We start from the raw sequence: 20,295 nt of genomic DNA on the forward strand, positions 1-20,295 counted from the left end.
TTTTTTTTTTACAGAAGACGGCATACGAGCATGTTGACTGTGACTGTAGCTGGAGTTCAGACTTGTGCTCTTCCGATCTAAATAAAAAAAAAAAAAAAAAAAAAAAAAAAAAAAAAAAAAAAAAAAAAAAAAAAAAAAAAGGGAAAGCACAAGTAAATGACGATAGAGGCAGTAGATGCGAATGGCTCGATTAATATATAGAGAGCTGCGCGCCTGCTTATAAAAGAAGAGCAAACAGTCGAAGTCTTGCCTGGCAAGGCTGCGGCTGGTTTTTCCCTCTTTGCTGTTCCGCTCGCTCTTTTTTTTTCTTGCCTTTTCATCTCTCTTCGCCTTTTCATCTTTCTTACTTTCCATTGCCACCGTCATCATCTTCTTCCTCATTCAGGTTATCCCATCTTCCATGATATGTCATTCAAATTAAGGGCCGCCCGGGAGGCAACAGCCAGTTACGAAACCGATTCATCTTGGAATCTATCCCCGGCGCGGGATATGTGTACAATTCCTAGAGACGAACGAGAGCATACAGGTTGGTAAGTAGTGGCATGCTTTCCTCCCTTTTTTCCCCTTGCTTTCCAGCTTTACTGCATCTCTATCAATCTCTATCTAGAAAGCACTATTTTAGAAATCCTTGATATTAGCGCTGACACTCCTTATTCTTCTTTGTATAGTCTACCGTGAGGCTCCGGAAACTTTTGTATGCTCGCCATCGTTCCTTCTTCCTGAAGATGGAGAGTTCCAGCTTAGAACAGCTCGGTTTGAGATCTGCAAAAAGACAAAGTGCAAAGTATGCATGGAGGCGGAGGATACAGCGCCAGTTCATAAAGACTGCTATGTCATGGTCAAGAAGCAATGCGCCAACCATGATGTTTCTGCCATCAACATCCAGATATGGGCTCTGGCTGCGTTTAGAAACCCATGGGACAATTCTCAGCCCCTGTTTCTTCCTCATCCCATGAATACCGATGTGTCTCGGATCGAGAGCGCGGCCACGGAGCTTGGAATGCCGTTTCTAATTGACGTGCCGGCTGAGACCGTTGGGGCCATACAGGGCTATTCAGAGCACTCGTTGTTCTGGCGGTTCGTGATAGCACGTACCGTAGCAACGTATATATCAGAGACAATGGACCAGCCACTCGAACTACAGACGACGCCGCTGACAGAAATTGCGAATTGGAAGCGCGGAGCCGCAGTTACGAGTGACTCTCCCAGCTTTCTGCCTCCATTCATCACAATCACCATGGGGTATATGATCTGGGGCATGAATGAGTACAGCCTGGGAAGTTTTTATTTGCATGTAGCACGAGTAGTTGAGACAGTTCGCCTTCTATAGGATGCGGGTTTTCTAGACTGAAATCTATTGTTTGTCGTAAACTTTATTGGCCCAGATAAGAGAGTATTAGATATAAAGATGTATTGGACGAATGACATCAAAAAAGTACTTGCCGTTCCATATGCAGGGACCGTTCTATATACACAAGTATTACCATGTCAACGAATGCTGTTCTACTTGCTGTAGACATTTCAAAAGAGATCATAAATCAAGGAAGTATTATACAATGAGAAAAACATAAAAACAGATAGTTACCTTCAAGCGACATTCGTCATGACAGTCCATGGATCCGAAGAGTTACGAATCCGATACTGTGTCAGGAAAATCTCAGGTGGCCGCGACCAGTCCAGTCTATCCATCTTGGTCTGCACGAGCTGCTGCCAAAACTCTCGCTTGCTGTGAGGCCTCGTGGGCCAGTAGTCAATGGGCGGCGAAGTTCCCTCCACGTGGGGGTCCCATTCATCGGTACGGCGCTTCATCTCGCGCGCCCACTCGACGTCGTGGGATCCGTTCAAGTCCAGGTGTGACTCGCCCCAGTCGTTGGTGACGTTTGTGCCGTCTATGAGGTCGGTGAGCTCGATTTCGTCGCGGCGGTCGAGGCAGCTCTGGAAGAAATCCTCGAGGTTTGGGTAGGGCAGGCCTCTGAGGCTACGGACAATCTTGTTGGGGCGGCAGTCGAGGTGTACGTCGCGGGATGGCACGATGACGAAGATGTGGGGGAGGTCTCGGATCTGGTATCGCTTGTAGGTGTGTAGAAACGACATGATTCGGGCGTGGGGGACTGGAGAAATAGGGATATAGGTGGTAGAGTATGGAGGTGAGCGGAAGAGTTCGTGGGCTTTGGGTGCGAGTTCGGTGGGTACGCATATTTCCCATTCCTGTTGGTACGAAGAGTCATCATGTTAGCTATTACTCTATCCATTGGTAAACATCAAGCAATAAGTCGTCCTTTCTATAACCAAACAAAAGTATCACGTTGTCAAAAGGAGGAGTAAAGCTCACGCGTCGATCTCTCGCGGCGCCATAAAACTTGAGGGCAGATATCCCCACACAAAAGCACGGGATATCGTGATTCTCAAGAATCTGTGTCACGCCGAGTATATCATTGAGCCCATTGTCGTCTGCAATCCTAGCATTCGGGGTGGGACTGATAAAGTGTCTCTGGACGCTATTTCTCGGGTCGTTGAGCGGCGGAGGATGTCGAATCGTAGCAGACATTATTGGTTGTGCTATTTCTTTGTTCTCTCCAAAATTAGCAACAAAAACGGGCTAGAGCTCTGAAAATGGAGAAGAAGAAAAAAACCATGCTCCTAAAGCTTAAAGAACAAGGTCGGGCTTTTATATGTTTCATATGCCAAACTACGGATTGTGGGATGACAGGCGCATGGCAATTTGCGGGGGAGTGCTCAATAGCCTTTGCACTTACATCACTCTATTATGCTTAGCAGATGGCACATCAGAGAGGCAGACGCCATGGCGAATGCTATCAAGCTGACAGCATCAACATAGGCTAATTGATTCACGGGCTTGCTGTATAGCCAGCCCGTCCCCATGGCTATTCTTCGATTTCGCATGGAACTGCCGGAAGGAATGGGATCGGGGGTGGCTGAATGGCTTGCTTTAAAACAATCATACCCCATAATTGCACCTCGTTGGATTCCCCGGATTCCTGGTCCCGACAGGTCCAAAAAAGGTTCCACACGTCTCTCTTCCTAGCGTGTACTGCTGGGATCCTCGAGATTGATTGATGCTGGTGGCCGCGAGTACGTAGTGGTGATACTGCATCTTCATCAAACCGAGCATGCTGTACGGAGTCATGTATGTCCTACCGTTCCTGACTCAGCTTGATTCTTCTTCTGCATCTCGCCGTAAGATATGTCCAGAATAAGCCGTCTCCCTGCCCAGAGAGCTCCATCCGCGCGCTGCTGAGAGTCGCACAGTGCATCCTTGCCACTTCCTCGTTTTCACATGCTTCCAAAGCTAGGTCTCAAGGAAGAGGCGAGCCTGTGGCTGGTAATGTGCCAGAGAGCTGCCACGAACAGCTTTAGACGCCTCAAGATCTGCAGCAGAAGCCACCACGGCGCCACAGAGGAAAAGTTCCGCGGAAGCCAAGCAAGTAAAGCCACAGCCAATAACGCCTATCGCGACAATTGTCTGCCTCTATGGATACAATTGATGGATGGAAGTCGACACAATAGAGCTGATACGTATGACTTCGCCATACGGCATTTCTCTGGCGAAAGACGACCTTTCAAGGATTGGCGGGACTCCAAGGCAAATGATTGGCGGTTTGGCGGTTTAGCAGATTGGCAGATTGGCAGATTAGAAGATGAAGAAAGGAAGAACTTCAGCAACTCGAAACCTCCAATGCATAAATGCTGCCTCAAGGGTAAGTGGCACATGTCCCTCACGGACCCATATCTTATAGTTCAACATATCACACATATATCTTGGGCACACACAGCTACATTCACGGCAAGCAAGATAAGACAAGCAAAGTCGAAGCAAAATCAGCCAAAGCGTCTCCTTTCCTATTCATTATTGATATTCTGAGCTCATACAGTTCCATCAGAGTAAAGACAAAATTCAGCAATGGACGCTCCAACCAAAACTACCGCTGCCACTATATAACACAACATCAAAAGACTCAAACGACATAAAAAAGCCCTGAACTGGCGGATTCGACGCAACAAGTTATTTCCATGACCAGCCATATTTGCCGTATTGTTCCATTGGGAAAAGAGGAAAGCAAAGATCGAATAATCTCCACGTCTAAAAAGTAAGAAGTGATCCAAGGTCGTCCCATTCTTTCCCTTTTGTCATTGTGTTCTTCTCATCTCAATTTATTTTCCTCCAGTAGCCCATGAGAAGAGATAAAAGGTATGGGCACCCAGCCAACCAACACCCAAGAAAAAGAAGTGAAAAAAAATTGGCTCCAAATTCTCCAACTGATACTCCGGTTGTTCATGCCCATGAAGATCAACAGCCCATCCAGTTCATGCAGACGTACAATAGTATGAAAGTTGGAAAAAAAAAAAAAAAAAAAAAACCAAGAACTGCGCAGAGAACCCAATATCCATGGAATTATGCAGATGAGAAAAAAAAAAGTCCACAAAAGCGCCAGAACGTGCATTATCTTCCTTGTCCCTTTGACGAGGGCGGATTGGCTCCCCTAGTCCGCGAATAGCCACCGTAAAGTGTGCAAGCTATAGCTCCTATTGGCGGACCAGCAAAAGATATTGGTATGCGGCATTTGCATGCTGTAGTCGGTTCTATAAAGGACGCTGAAGGCGAAATAAACAAAGACTTGCCGAATGGCAAAGTCACAAACAGAGGCCAAAAACAAAAAGAGGCAGTAGCAAGAAGAAGGGTAGAAAGTGTAAAAGGAGAATAATAGGATATCAAAAGTTGAAGCCGCATTAAAGTCATGTTGAAGCGGTATCTGAAGCGTTTCCCAGTGTTCCAATAAAAATGCAGCGCTGCCAAACCAAGGGAAAAAACTGAATTAGCCTCCAAATAATGTGTTTTTTTTTGTTGTTGCTTTTGTGCTTTTGCTTTTACCAAAAAAAGAGAGATGTGTAGTTGAAACTTGGTGATGAGAATTTTTAAGTTTTCCCCCCTGTCCATTTGAAAAACCAAGCCAGCTTGCAACGGAAGAGAAAAAAGAAAAGGCACATAACAGGGGATATAAAAGATTATCTTTTTCGCGTCCAGAATCATGTAATGAAATGTTTTTTAAAAATAAGGGGGGGAGGAAAGGGGGAATCAAAAAGAAAGAAGAAGGGGAACAAAAAAGTCACGCCGATTCAAAGACCAGCCCAAGTGAGCCAACGCCGTTGTCCACTCTTTGTCTTGTCGCACTCATTACTCCAAGGCCAGGAAGAAGTTCTTGGCTAATAGCCACGTGAAGGCAGAATGGTCGGAAAAAATCCCATGCGTATAAAAAAATCAAAAAGGGGCGAAAGAGAGAAAAACAGACAAAGTCGACTAAAGAAACTCGTTGCGCCCTTCCCGGTCCCAAACCGTGATGCTAGTTTCAAGTTTATCGTAGTATCCCAAAACAGATGCCCCTGTGTGTATCTTGAAGTAGCTCTCCCTCTTAAAGGGGGAAAAAAAAGGGAGAGGACAAAAGAAGACAGAAAGAAAATTAAAAGACAAAATCCCCCAAGAGCAAATATGCCACATTATGCGAAAGGAGTGCGAGGCTTAGCAGGCCTGCTCGCTCCATTGGTGTAGAAAGGTGTGTTGCGGGAAGAGCCAGCGTTGCTGAAGCTAACCACAGTACCGTTTCCATTGTTGGAACTCGTATACGCAAAATAGGAGTCTTGACCGTGTTGATGACGGTGATTATTGCCGTTGGATGGCAGGCTTGAAAAGTTGCTGTTTCGTTGATTCGTAATGCTGTGGCCGGGGCCGCCGTAGCCAGCGCCTCGTGAACCAAGTCCTGGTGGTACAGACAGGCCTGGAGGGGGGCCACTGGCCGCAGCAAAGGCATTAGACAAGTTTGACGGGGCCACTCCGCTCATGGGAGGCATGCTTGTCTGAGAGACTTGTGAAGCAGGCTGGCCAGAACGAACGCCAAGCGGGTTCTTGGAGAAGCTCAGGCGGATGCCACCCTTGGTGCTATTGTGCAGCAACGCTCCGTACATTTCATTCAGTGCCCGTGTGGCTAACGAAATGTCTTCAAACTCGACAAAACACATGGGCCCATTTGCCTTGGTACGAAAGCAAAGTCTCTTGTAGCCTCGCTGCTTGCAAAACATTGCCTTGAGCTCCTCTTCAGCCGTATCGACAGGCAGGTTGCCGACGTAAAGCGTGTTGCAGGGAGGATTCTGGTCCGCGGGGTTGACAGGAGGAAAGTTGGACCTTCCGTAGGGCACCTGTTGGTTCGACTGTTGTTGCTGCCTGTCTTGTTGCTGAGGTTTTGATAATTGTTGCCTCGGGGACTTGTCGTGCTGCTGCTGCTGCGCCTGTGATCGCGACTGCTGCTGCTGCTGCTGCTGCGGCCTTTGCTGCGGCATCCGAGTGAGTGAGTGATGATTCTGTTGCGATTGCTGCTGCTGCTGCTGCTGCTGCCCACCCCTCATGAATCCGTTGCTGCCGTTGACGCCATGAACCGGAGAAGTCAAAGCTGGGATGTACGATGGCAATGGCGGCGGGGCGCTCGTGTTGATGGAAAGGCTCGCCATTTGGCTGATGGGAATGGTGGGAGCAGTAGCTCTGCGTTGGGCCGGGGTGCCGTTTTCCGCATAGGCGATGGGATCTCTGAGGAGTTCGCTATCATCGTCATCGCCGAGCTCATTGTTAATGATGTATTTGCCCAGTCGGCCGGGCAGCTCGTTAGCAAGGTGGTTTCCAATAGGCGACTGGGGATTGAACAAGTTCTTGTAGTGGTTGCTAGCCTCCGTATCTGGAGCGGCCAGGTCCTGATGGGGAGGAACGCTACCGAAAAAGCGACCTCTCATTGTCGGCGACATTGCATCGTGGGACGGGAATCCATTGCCAATGCTCGGCTGAGGACGAGCAACCGCCGTGGTAAAAGGGTCAACGTTGGAGGCGGCGCTTGGGCTGGCCAAGGGAACGGGGTTAGGCGTCATTCTGTTGGGCGACGAATAGGTAGACGTGCCCAAGACATCAACCACCATGTTGCCGCTGTTGTTCATGTTGAGGCGACCACTGAGATTGGTTTGGGCTTCAAGCGCGCCGTTCATGGATTGGAAGTACAGAATAGCAGAGCGATAGGGCAGGTCATCAGAATTGTTAGTCAAGAGCTCGACGCTGATCAGCTCATTTGAAAAGACGAGCATGAGCCGCAGGGCATCTTCTGTCGTATTGGCCGACAAGTTGCGGACCAGCACGCGCACAGGTTGCTGCTGCGGCTGCGGAGCGAACACATCGAACAAGGTGTTCCTGGGCGGCTCGGCCCCAAATCGCTGGTTGCCATTCACGCCGTTGAGGCCGTACGAAGGCGCTGACGAGGAAGGTTGGCCTCTGAACGGCGCGCGGACAGACTGCGCCGTCGGAACAGGGGCCGGAGGGTTGGCAAAGCTGTTCATGGCGGCGATGAGGCCTCCTCGCTCCAGAGGCTCTGGTGATTGCATATGCACGGGCGACAGGCTGGTCCAGGATTCGGGATATTGCATCCACGCAGACGTTGTCGGCGGCGGATGGCTCCGGCTCGGATCACCGCTCATAGCCATGCGATCGGGATATGAGGTAGCGAAAGGCGTTGGCGATGATGATGCCAGGGCGAAAGTAGTGCGCAGCTGGTGACGGTTAGAGTGACGGCTACGAGGGCCAGATGGGTTGTTATTGCGTAGTAGAACAACGCAGAATGGTATATCGAGGGTTTTATGTGGGAAGTGAAGAGCCAAAAGTCGAGAGAGAGAGGTCGCGGAAGTAGTTCAAATAAAAGGTTCGACGATGCGTGGCCTGGCAGCAGTGCCAATACGACTCGGACGAGAGGCTTTCTTCAGAGCAGAAAAGACGGCGGCGGTATTCGAGGAACTCTATTCGTAAGCGCGAAAGAAATTATATACGTGTATAAGCATATAATGCTGACGATGCTGGTGATGCGAGATTGAAAGCCAGAGATGAAGGAAAAAGATCCCGGTTCGGCGCTTCTGCTGCTGTGGCGGCAACAAAGACGCGGCCGGCGATCGGGGTTCGAAGTCAAGTTGCGGCGATGCGCAGCCAAAGAGAAGAATTTAAAAAAATATCCAGAGGAGAAGAGAAGAGAGGCGCCAGAGAGAAAGTAAAATCGCGTGCGAAGCGGCGGCTGCGCGGCGATCAGCTGGCGGGATGAAGTTGGTGATAAGGCGAAGTTGGCCTAAACTTTTGGCGTTTTGGTTGGGATTAGCGAGGTGGTGATGGATTTGGATGCAGGTGCAGTTCGCATATTTTCTCCTCTGTCCGGGCCTTGGCTTTAGGCCTTCTGGGGCCTTAATTTTTGGGGGGGGGGAGAAGAGAGGAGGGGGAAGGCCGCAGCTGCAGCCGGCAAAAGGTGGAGGGAGCTAAGAGGCCAGGGCAGCGAGAAAAGGATCAACGATGAGTGAGAGTGGGCGAGGGGAATGAGGAAGAGGGAAGATGCTGGCCACTTAGCAGGCTAGGTAGCTGGCAGTAGTGCTGCTAATATAGTGGTGGTGGGAGCAGAGTGGTGGGTTCAGTGGTGGGAGCAGCGATTAGCAACCAGTGGACCTATGAGCGAGAGGCGTCAAATCATTCGTATCTGCTTCTTGCAGCAGATATCGGGACCTGCAAGTCAAACAATTTTTTGCGAGACAAGGAGAGCCACTCTTTCATCCGTATTGCTTCTAAGGGACTATTGCTTTCCACATTTTCTGTTGTTATTTTCTAACTTTTTTTTTTTTTTTTTTGCTTGCGCCAGAACTCTCTTCTGGCGATGGAGCCCAAAATGGCGGGCTACCAAAGTTGAGAGTCTGTTGTTTTGGAGGGTTGGATGGGGGCTAGTGCGCGGAAAGGGAGGGAGAGAGTTTGGAGGGCCTTGAGGGCTTTCAGCGGCTTCTGCGGGCTCAGACAGCGACGACACCGCGCCCTGGAAGGGGTTCCAAGTTCCCCAAAAGGCTCCAGGAGGGTTCTGGTTCTGGGAGGGTGGCTGAAGAGAAAAAAGCCCAGCGGGGGCCAAATTTCCTCTAGGTTTCGCAGCCAATCGGGGCAGCGGCGCAGCATGTCCCGGCGACGCTGAAAGTTGAGGGTACCTGCACATCGGCCACTGTTGCGTACCGGCCCTGTCTCCTCAGCCTGTGTTTCGTCAGCGAGGTGGCGGACACAGTACCAGGCCCTGCGTACCTTGCAGGTACTACGATGACGGCGCTGTAGCCTCCCAGCAGCTGGGGACCACGGGCTTGAAGCTAGTGGGCGTTGTCTTGGGGCTAAGATGACGCCAGCGAGCGTTCTCTGGCCGAAAATGCTAAAGCCAGCGGTGGTTTTGCCAGCCCTGGAGTGCTTTTTGGTCCTGTGACGCGACGAGAAACCTTGTTGTATCAAGAAGGGGGTGTGAGTCCGCCAGCCCGTACGTGTGCAGGACAGTCTGCTGATTACGTAAGATAGATTGGCGAGAGGGATGCTGCCGTGCAGTACAAGACCAGCCGTATCATGGAGTCAAAGGATGAGCAAGAAAGGGAGTTGAAGAGGACGGGAAAGAAAAACATCGTCTCTCATTCTGTGACAGAGCAGAGACTTCTGGTCCCCTTTTTTTGGTCTTTTTTTTGTCTCTTCTTATTAGTTTCCTTGCTTCTCTTCCAAGGGAGCTATGTCGGACACGACTCCGTCCAGTTGAGCACTTCTCTCCCTTGGGTGTGCACATTTATTAGCATTCCGCGCCCTGGATCAACCCCACGCTCAGAAAAGAGAAAATTATGCACTTGTAGAAATCTTTTTCTCCTTGTTGTGTTAAAATATGCTTTCTGCTTCCTTTCGACTATGGCCGGCCGCACCCAAGTCGCATGGCCAATATCTACCGTTGATGAGTAGCACCGCAAGCCCTTCGTTGACGCATCCACAGAACATTGGCGATGCAACACGGCGTGCACAGGTAGGTATCTTTTCACGTACGCCACATTTGTACTTTGTGTTTGCGAGTACGCGGCCCGTTGAGCTCGATGATGAATCCAAGTGCTGCACTCGTCGGCAACGCTCCGTTTGCGTCCAAGCCCCCCAGCGCCGCAACCAGGTTCACCCAAGCTTCCGTCCGTGTGCCACAGATAGGAAGGGACAGAAGCGGCCTGGCCAGCTTGTCCTCTTCGCCTCCGTACTCGCGTACTTTGAATAAGAGCCAGGGCATCCTATCCTGGGAGTTTCCATCGTGCCAGAGCACCGCCCAGTAACACGCCGAGCAGCACTCGATAGGCCCCAAAGTGGCAGTCCCGCAAAGGGTCAAAAGTGTGTGTGGGGTGTCTGATCGGTCCACATACTTGCGGCTAGCATGAGTTGAACTTGTTGCTCATGCTTCATGCTAGGCAATAGCACCAGCACTAGCACGCTCCTCGTACTACGAGTACGGCGCCATGTTAGTTGTAGAGTGTAGGCAGTAACGAGATGCCTGTTGACCAGCCTGTGCCAGGCAGCAAGCGCATTACTGTTGTATGCTGTACCACCTCAAAAGACTGACTGGTAGCTACCCCTCCAGCTCGTCGACAGGGGCCCGAGAGAGACCCGGCGAATGCATCATTGGTGATGCAACACCGAAGGTAGCATGGCGTTTATCGTCTGGAACAAACCGTACCGCTTCTGTGTGGCCTTGGTTGATGTTTTTGTCTCACCCGACAATTTCTAGAACGCTGGCAAGATCCCTGGCCCCATGTGCGAGCAGCGCTGCCACCAGCATGCAGTACGGCCAGGCGCTGTGGTGCTACCTTTGAGCGTCAGCTTGTGCTTGTAGAAGGTTTATTCCTGACTGATGATCACGATGTTCAGTTGGTATCAACGAGACGAGTCATACCAGAACGGCCATGGCACAGATAAGCGCACATACGACGTCTTTTTATTCATTTTCTCTCTCTCGTTTTTTTTTTCCCGGCCCGTTGCACCCATCGAATGTATAGTATCATTGCCCCTGTCGCTGCATGCACTGTAACGCACCCCGTGCGGGAGACAGCCTGGCGGGTGGCCTTTTCAGGTCGAGTTGAGATTAGTTCCTCTGCCACGTATCGATTCGTGTCGTCTATACTGGACTGATACGTGGTTGTCTCCGGGGATCAGAAGCCTACATACCTAGGTAGGTAGGCACGCATCTTTCCGATCCCAGATGGAAAACAATGTGATGGCGGGGGATATTTGAAACCTGCGAATGGCATCACTTTCCAAGATACTCAACCCAAGGCCGAGGAGATCAGAGGCAAGGGAGACTGGCGACTACATGCACCGAGAGTCAGTCTGGTGGAATGACGTTTCTCTAGGACTTCAGCTTGACTGATCAGTCAACCAGTCTATCAATTTCACGGTCAAGACGCCGAGAATAGCAATAGTATCTGCCGCGGCAAACGGCCGATGGCCTCGCATCCCGCGCCCACGATTCGGCATTGCTCATGACCATCCTTTAGCTCACCCAAGATGCGCGCACGTGCAAATTGCCCATTGGTGGGGCTCCATCCGCACTAGGTCGCTGCCGACCTTGCAGTACGTGCTAGGCCGTGGGCTCGTCAGTTACGCTAGAGGTACCACTCCGTGCTAAGATACGCAGTTTACGGGGGAGAGCCGTGCCAGCCAATCACGGGCCGCCATCGAGCCGCGCTAGCAAGGCACCTTATGCATGTCAAAATTGCTGCCCTCGTCCAAACGTCAAAGTGGCCGCCGCCATTGGACTGGCGCGACGGGGACCCCAGTCGCTTCTCATTTCTTCATCGTTGTTATGTGGACGCCGCCATCTGCTGCAGAGAGGGGGAAGATCATGCCCTAACGAAGCTCGCCCAGCGCCCATCACACCACTCGAAGCCACTGGCGCTTGTTCCTGGCTGGCCTGGCCTGGGTCTCTCGCTCGCCAGGAACCCGGCGCAGGGGTCGTTTCCTACGAACATCCAAGTGCCTACTTCGTACTGTCCATGGTAGGTAATCGTCATGAATCTCAAGCATCCAGCCGTGTCGCTTATATACATGCTCGCCGCCTCTCTTGGCCTACGACTACGTGCTAATACTAGCAGCTAGCACCAGGAACGCTCTCTACCGTAACATGATACGGGCCACCTGCGACTGAATCTGCCATCGACGCGGACTACACGGCCGCAGCAGTGGCCCGCCGCCTTGGCTGGCGCCTGTTCTCGAGGGAGGAGGAAAGGCTAGGCTTAGGTCAGCATAGCACACTCTGGGCAAAGCAAGGAACGAAGCTGTACTCGTATCTGCGATGGCAAAGACCGCGTAATGAAAAGCTCCTTGGACCGACGGTTCGCTGCAGTAATAGTTAGTAGTGCTGCTACTACTGCCTTGCTTTTCCACAAGCCAATTGATCACGATAGCGAGGCATTTGAGCTGAAAAAAAAGGCCCAAGTACCAGGTAGTATAGGACACAGATGATGGCGAGATGCCAGGCCTCCCTCCTAGGATCTCGCTCCGCGATCGCCACGGGCTAATATCTTACAGTACTCGTACAGGCACAAGAGATATTGCTCGCGCTTCGTACGAAACGAATCTAGTGCAGTGGATTTCGCAGCATCATCGTGACATCCCCACTTTCCGCTGTAGATACAGTATGTACCTACTAGTAGTAAGCACGGGAGCCGTCCGTGCTCCGAGTGTAAAGCAGATCGGCTGGGAAAACATGAGAATCATAAATCAATCAAAATCCACAAGCGGGGGCTGATTCAGACAGGCTGAAGTGCAAGAGCCTGAGATGCGACCCACCTTTACCTCTGCGACTTTATTTCTCTGGCGGGTGACGGAGACTTTAGTCGATGTGTCAATGTCACCTGTATAGAGAGTAAAGCAGACAGCGGCTCTGGCTCTGACGTCTTGTCAATGCTTAGTGATAGAGTAGACGGCTTGTGATAGGCCTTACAACAGTCTCTATGATGGCCTGCCTTCTAGAGCGAAATTGGACTCTGAGACGGAACATGCCTCCAAAACAATAATGCCAGTAATATTACGTATTTCGCTGGTGCATACCTTGATGGCAGAAAGTGCCTAGCATTTACACTATGCTATCTGCAGTTGCATTAATCATGCAGTACTTACCAGCAGTGGTATCGTCTTTCATGATAATACTACTGCCTATATTGAGAAATAAGCACTCCGTTTGAAGACTTACATACTAATGTTTTCAGCCTGAATCTACGCCAAGGTCTTCCATACCTTCTAGAAAGACATTCAATCAGTCAGCTATCACCTACTAATATCACCTTGCCTAGAATGAATCTCACGATGCGATTGATATAGGTGCAGCTCGACTGCATCGAAGGTGCATGCATGGACTCATTTAAGCAGCAGTATCTGCTTGCTACAATAGGTACGTAGGTAGGTAGGTACCCAAATGCAGTGCCTGATAATAGATGGTACCTCTAAACCCATCATTTCTGCCTGCAGCAATACCGAGGTACCTGTTTGTGGTCACGCGGTTAGCCCAATCGCGTCCTTCCTTCCATTTCCATCAACGTCTCACCTACTCACTATCATCACGCCTTTTCCTGTTTCCTTTTTCTTCTTCTATAACAAACAACATTCAAATCTTCCTTGCAGTTTGTTGTTTTCTCTTTCCTCAATATCCCAGAAATACACGATACTCTCTCTTCCTTCGACCCGTGTCCCATCTTGACTGCTCAGCCACTCGCGCCATGCTAAGAATACGGCACGCATTAATTACACAGCTGAATCTGGCAATGCGCCAAAATGTGCATTTAATGGGTCTTCTCTCTCTCTTGCTCTCGCTCTGCCACCCCCGTGACGATGCTGCCTCTTGTTACTGTTACTCCTGACTAATAGCTTTGCTGTCTATCCAGAATTTCTCAGTCTCCTGTCGTTGGTTAGATGTCAAACAGGCAACCCGCACTTGTCTCGACATCTGCCTTCTAGCGCCTCTGATCCTCAGCCTCGGCGGAATGGATGGCTCAGCTTCCTCCAGTTCAGCCCCATTCAGCCCCTAGGAAGCTTAGCAACTTGGCATGTCCATGTTCACGCTCAGGCAGCGCCCTGTGCTGGTTTTTGTTGTTGTCGTTGAAAACCCTTCTTCTATCTGCACAACGACCTCGCCTTGTGTTCTTGCCACTTTCACTATTGCTACAAATTCCTTTTTCTACCCCTTCTTCTTTGTGCCTCGTGCAGCCCGGCTGTCGGCCAAGCGAGAATTGGAAACCCATGACTAAAACCACAGTCTCTACCGAGATCTTGATGATCACTTCCACACCCCTAGCTGTCTATTTTCCATCTCTTGCAAGTCAAAGTGGGCTCTATATCTCATCTTCCATCCCACACAAGAGAGAAATACGCCGACGTCAAGTCGACTACTGCACGCAGAACAACTTGAGACCCTTCCGCGGCCTCTGACACGTCTTATTAGAGCTCTACTTCGTACCATCGAGCACATTTCCATGCGTGGGCCCTCTCTGCAAGGCATGTCATTGGCCATAGCTGGGAGCAGACGACGCGCTACTGTGTGTCAGCCCATGTCTATCACATTTCTTCACCTCGCATCCACACACACTTCATGACAGGATCAATCCTGGAAGGGTATCGGCTGCTTGTACCGCCCAGGTGGATGGACACAAAAAGGATGGTAGTGGACTGGGTACTTTGCTGGCTCTTTCTAGGACTTGGGAAGGCTGCGTCTCGGCCAGTGGCCGACAAATTGAGCCCCCTTTTACGGTGTACGAAAGGTTTGGCGATGTCAGCACCCGAATTCTGGGCACTGCATTGATAGTAGTAATGCTATTGCCAGCAGAATCAATACGAGAAACTGCTCACGGCTTATTCGAGCAGCTTGGACTTTGGCAAAAAAGTAAAGGACACAGCTTTGCTTAGCATGGGTAGTGCCCTTGCGTTCTATACACTTGACCTCCCTGTCTGGCAATAGCCAGTGAGTAAATAGAGAAAGACGTCCACGGCATGCACAGTAGGTACTCCGGCTCCAAGTGTCTTCCAACAAATCACACAAATCTCAGGCCGTTCTCATGACACCCAGAAGCCATTTGCTCGCCACCATTCTTGATTTGGTCTCAAGTTTGTGCGATGGCAGCCAGGCATCCATCACGGCCATCATGTACAACCGCAACATTGGTCGCTAGATCCGATTCGACTTGCAAGCCATGCGGGCAACACTGCTTTCGAAGAGCAGCGCGTGACTACAAACACCCCGCGCAAGGTAACGAATGCATCAGCAACTACTGCCCGGCACATATCCTATTAGTCGAGCTCTTCTACCTAGAAGCATGCATCTGTCTCGTGTACTCTGCTGCATTCAATCAATCACTGCAGATAGATACTCCTGAAACATTTGACGTTCTAGTTCTGCCATCACTATTTCACCTCCTGAAAAGAATAAGCCGAACCAAATCTCATCTGGCGTATAATCTGCATCTGCTTGGTACATTCCAACTGCTGTCTGTTCATGCTAGCGTCATAGCCCAGAGAGGAGACGACGCTGACTATCACGTTCTCTTGCCTCTCCCGTTTCCTCTCGCTCTCAGGTTTTTGCTCTCTCCGCCTCTACGTCTCTCCTCCCTTGTGAAGCTATCTTCACCATCTCTAGTGATACAATGTCCAAATATCACGTTCCACCGCTGCTTTTCCATCTTCTGAGGCTAGCCTTGTGCTTTTTTGTCTTGCAGTTTCAGCACTAATATGGCAGATTTGCGAGCAAAACAAGATCAACACTCGAAGTCAACCCTTTCATCACCGCCATTATGAAGATTTGGGGTTGCTAGACCTCATCCGTCGTTGTGGCACACGAAATGAGCAAGTCTGAATCCTTTGACAGCTGGCAGCGCAATGACCATCTGCCACGCACAGAATTTGATGGGCGTGTGATGAGTGCCAATACAAGCGCTGTCTCTTGATAGCGTTCGATTATCCTCACAAGACCAAGTGGTCCGCCTCAGCCAGGTGTCTAGTGGCAGCGATAGCCACCTTCCTTTGGCATCGAGAGTAAATTGCACTGCTGGTCTCGAAGACTCTTTCTCTATGTCTGAAAATGTCGCTAATTCATGAATTTTGGTCTTAAAGACATTTGCCCTCAAGTCCGCTTCACCTGTTGCTATATATCCCTTCTCCTTCCATATCAACGATTTCAACTACTCTGTCTCCATCTACTCTCGCCATTCGTGGTCTATAACATGACACTACACTTACAGTGACTATCGCAAGAAGTGACAATATGCACTGTACCACCCTTCGCAGCCTATGCTGGGTCGTTCACTTTCATCCACACTATGGAAAATGTTGCAATGAGTGCCATGGATGTCTCACCAGATATCATTTTCCATCTTCATTTTAGCGCCCAGTTTTATCTTACGCTTGTCAATAACTTCTCATTGATTAATTGCGTAGTGCGCGATATTGAATGTACGAAAAATACACAGAGACATATCCATGTTTCCTCTGCATTCATCTCAAGGTAGCCAGACTTATCTTGCAATAGCATCAACTGGCTGCCCTCCTCTGCAGAATGTATTTCGGTTCGCCACCTCTGCACCGCTGATCATATTACAGTAACAGACAATCTGCCAGCCATTTCAGTCACTCAATCATCTTGCTATTCTCTAGAACCTCTACAGTGCCTATACCTTTCTTTCTGCTTGGTTACCTGCGAAACTTTTACCTCAGGATATGCCGGTCGACAGAAACAGCCCGGTATACGCGATGGGGCTTGGTTTGGCGCGGGCTTCTCAAATACTGTCATCTGAGTAGTGCTGCCGTGCTAGTTATGAGACTAACATGGTAAGTATTACGATGCCCCAGAAGTCGATTGGATCCTTCTAACCTTGGTCTCAGACAAGCTGGTGCTAGTTTACGTACTCACCATAATACTGTTCTGCTCCCAAAGGTCACGGACATAGGTACTATTCAGTTTCGAGCCCCTCGCAGGAGCTGGCCACGTTGATCCGGTCTGTAAGGCCATCGGTGGATGCAGCAAAGAGCCTTTTCCATATCTCGAGTAATCTTCGACAAAAATCATTGACGGCATGTCTTCAAAAGACCCCCGAGGTATCCTGAGAATGAGTGGCTATTACTGTTAAGTATACAATCAATAATAGTGCTCGATCCTTTCATCAAATAAGTGCATCACGGTCTGGTGGTCTAGTGGTATGATTCTCGCTTAGGGTACACCCTACAGCTTGCTTGCGAGAGGTCCCGGGTTCAATCCCCGGCCAGACCCTTCTTTTTTGTTTTTTTTTTCCATTTGTCTTTCTCCAGACTCTCTCCAATCTCATGCTTTGTTTCTCTTTTTTGCTCTCCTTCTCTGACGATGGAGATAGTAAAATTAGCCGGCCAACCAACTAACACCAGTCAACCAGCCCAACGATCATCCTCACTCTGCTCGAACAAATCAGGTTGTAATGAATGCATCTATTGCACAACGCCTGGTGAAAGTAAAAAAAAAAAAATTGAATATATATGAAAGTGCTACAACACCCAAAGGTAAATCAACTATTCTACCCATCGACCGTTTCCTGATGGCGTGCTCACGTGAGTATGTATGCTTCTAAGGTGTCAACTTCCGCCCCGAGTCTGGCTCGCCCATATCCATCAATGCCGCCGAAGCTTTTTACCATGTCGTCCGCCCTTCTGCGGAGTTTCCAGTCCATTCTTCCACTTTTAGTACTTTGGAGATGTAGAACAAAGTTCAAGCAACAAGACTTGTTTTGCTTCCAACGTCAAATTACTTTAAGGATGACGGTGGGCTTGCAGCATTCCGCCGCAAAATGATACAAAAGCGATATGCAGTTTTCCGATCCCAATCGAGCTTGGGTTTCAAATCTCTTGCCGTCAAGTTCTCAAGGCCAGCGATTGCGGGATTCGAGGCAGTACCTTCGAGAACCTGGCGCTCTATCATGCCAAAACTTTTTTCTCCCCGCTTTGCTCAAACAGCAAACATCATCAAATCATTTGGGTATATCATATTTGTAGTTCATCCGCTACAATGGCTCCTCTGCTTCTTGCTGGTAATCCTTGACAAGTCTCCATGTTTTCTCTCAAGCCCGATACCGGTATATTTGGTTCTTGGTAATGAAAAGAAACAAATTACAATATCACACATCGCGGATGAGTGCTATCACGGAACTTGGAGCGCCGCCTGCGTTTGTTGTTGGCGCTCTTGAGCGCATCAATCTTCGAGCCCTCGTCTGGCTCTGCCGTCTCATCGTCTTTGCGGAGCATTTGGCGGCACAGATCAATAAACACTTCATCAACATTGGCTAATCTATGGTTAGTCACACGTGCTTGATAGAGACGGCTTCGAGGAAAGGGACAACGAGTCTAGAACGACAGATGGATGGCCTGCAGAGAAGGCAGAAATAAAACTTACTTCGTGTTCTGGCACTGGCCTCATAATACGGAGCTCCCCATTTCTGAGAGACGGCGAAGCCCTTGGCGCGAGGAATGACTCGGCCTTCTTCCAAATCAGCCTTGTTGCCGACAATCACCATGGGGACATTTTCTTCATCCTTGATGCGAATAATCTCCTCCCGCAAGCTCTCCAACTCGCTTAACGACGAGGGAGACGTGATGCTGAAAACAAGCAGGAAACCTTGGCCAGTCTTCATATACAAGTCTCTCATGGCCACTACTCTCGAGTTAGTTGGCAAAGCTGTGGGAGAAGAAGGCAGAGATTTCATACCAAACTGCTCGGTGCCAGCGGTATCAAGGCTATTGTCTCAACATCAGTATACGTCCAGCGCGGTCGAGATGCGCACACAGCTAAGGGAAACTCACATTTCTAGGATTACTTGTCGACCCTGGGGAAAAAGTGATGTCAGATACACTGGAAAACGGTACTCGGACAGACACGAGTCATCATCTTTGTAGAACTTACATCGACTTGAACTTGAGTGCGATAGGAGTCCTCGATAGTAGGATCATAGCTCTCGATCCACTCATTATGGACAAACTGGGCTGGCCAAGCGTTAGTCGCGGAGGCCCAAGGCTGATGATGCGAATCGCATGCAGCGTATCAATCAAACGGACGACTCACCAGTGAGGCAACTTTTGCCGACGCCACCTGAAGAAGAATATTGTTAGCAGCGTGATACTTGAAATTGGTTCGGAATCTGGGCCACGGCATACCTGCACCAAGAACAACTACGTGGAGCTCACGGCTGAAAGAGAGAGAAACGAAGCTGTTAGCCAACGACAAGAAATGATCAAGACGTGTCGAAAGAGTGCCAGTAAGGTTATGTCATTACCTTGTCGATGAGAAGGGGCTTCGGGGCGGCATGGCTGCTGAGATTTATGGCGCAATGAGGCCAAAGAAAATTATGGGGCCTATAATAGGGGATACTGAAGGCTGTCGTGTAACAGCCGGGGACTGTTTACGACTTTTCACCAAAGCCTCTTTTGATACTGCGCGCAGGCTGTATAAAGCCTCGAGGGACGGTCCGCGATTGTACTCTGTGAAACACAACGCTGCTGATGAGACAAATTTCGGGACCGTTCGCCTCGCGTAGCTGCAGATGCTGCAAGTTCCGGGGTATAAAAAGCCGACCAATCGAACCACTAAGCGCAGGTGAGTCGGCTGAGGACACAGCGGGCATGCGACAGGGAGACAAACCAAAGGCAATGGCAGCAAAGGGAGAAAATAAAAATTCAAACAAGGACGGTGGTCGTTTTGCAATGAGTAATCAGCCAGATAATGTCACTGTCGAGGACGGCCGGAAAAATTGCACCGTCGTGGGGGCGGTGAATGGCGGTTATATTGCAAAAGTACTGGCAGACAGAGCGGAACCATAAAATGACGGGGATTGCGAGGATCTCGGCCGTCGACTGATGTGGCTGCTAGGCTGGGAATGTCAAGTAGCAGCACTAAAACGGCTTTGCAGGGCGGGGGGTCTTTTTTTTTTTCCCTTAAGCGAAAAGGGAAAACAGTAGAAACAGTGCAGTACCCCGTATGTGTGTGAGATTAACAGCAGCACTCTCACTCGATCTCGTTCTCTCAACCGCGGCCCGTTGTTGTTCTCTTTTCAGTTATTCAACCTCTCGTATATTCGAGGCGAGGCGAGGACAGTGTAAGGTAATGGATAATGGAAAGAGGAGTAGGACAAAGATGCCACTACAAGGTCGGTAGGCAGGTGTTGTACTGATGTCAAACAGAGAATGCTCTGGGAATCGGGGAGAGCAGCTAGAAGTAGGATAGCGCCTTGCCTGAGTAGGCTGCAATTGGTTGGAGGTAGATGCAGACGATTGAGGATAGGTGAATGGGCTGGCCAGTATTGGTGGGAAGGATGCTGTGGCTACGTCAGAAGCCTGTTAGTCGGAGTGCTGATTGAAAGACGAATAAGATGCAAGGTTCGAGGATCGAGGGGGGTTTG

The 20,295-nt window shown here is 49.8% G+C and overlaps 3 protein-coding genes across 3 annotated transcripts; all 3 read right to left on the reverse strand.

The window, feature by feature from the left end:
* Positions 1-1,587: 1,587 nt before the first annotated feature.
* Positions 1,588-2,548, reverse strand: TGAM01_v210950 (hypothetical protein; the record flags this gene model as incomplete). The annotated part of the gene is made up of 2 exons (XM_018810957.1): positions 1,588-2,208; positions 2,333-2,548. The coding sequence occupies 2 exons, from the start codon at positions 2,546-2,548 to the stop codon at positions 1,588-1,590; spliced, it is 837 nt and encodes a 278-aa protein (XP_018655831.1).
* A 2,966-nt stretch (positions 2,549-5,514) lies between these two features.
* TGAM01_v210951 (RNA binding protein) lies at positions 5,515-7,524 on the reverse strand (the record flags this gene model as incomplete). Its single annotated transcript, XM_018810956.1, has 1 exon — positions 5,515-7,524. One exon carries the CDS (start codon positions 7,522-7,524, stop codon positions 5,515-5,517), a length of 2,010 nt encoding a protein of 669 aa, XP_018655830.1.
* A 10,489-nt stretch (positions 7,525-18,013) lies between these two features.
* TGAM01_v210952 (Ras family, other) lies at positions 18,014-19,205 on the reverse strand (the record flags this gene model as incomplete). The annotated part of the gene is made up of 7 exons (XM_024550937.1): positions 18,014-18,186; positions 18,297-18,637; positions 18,704-18,726; positions 18,804-18,883; positions 18,963-18,989; positions 19,055-19,107; positions 19,174-19,205. The coding sequence occupies 7 exons, from the start codon at positions 19,203-19,205 to the stop codon at positions 18,014-18,016; spliced, it is 729 nt and encodes a 242-aa protein (XP_024404332.1).
* Positions 19,206-20,295: the final 1,090 nt, after the last annotated feature.

This window comes from Trichoderma gamsii (assembly GCF_001481775.2).
Source record: "Trichoderma gamsii strain T6085 chromosome Unknown Scaffold_79.2, whole genome shotgun sequence".
Lineage (NCBI taxonomy): Eukaryota > Fungi > Ascomycota > Sordariomycetes > Hypocreales > Hypocreaceae > Trichoderma > Trichoderma gamsii.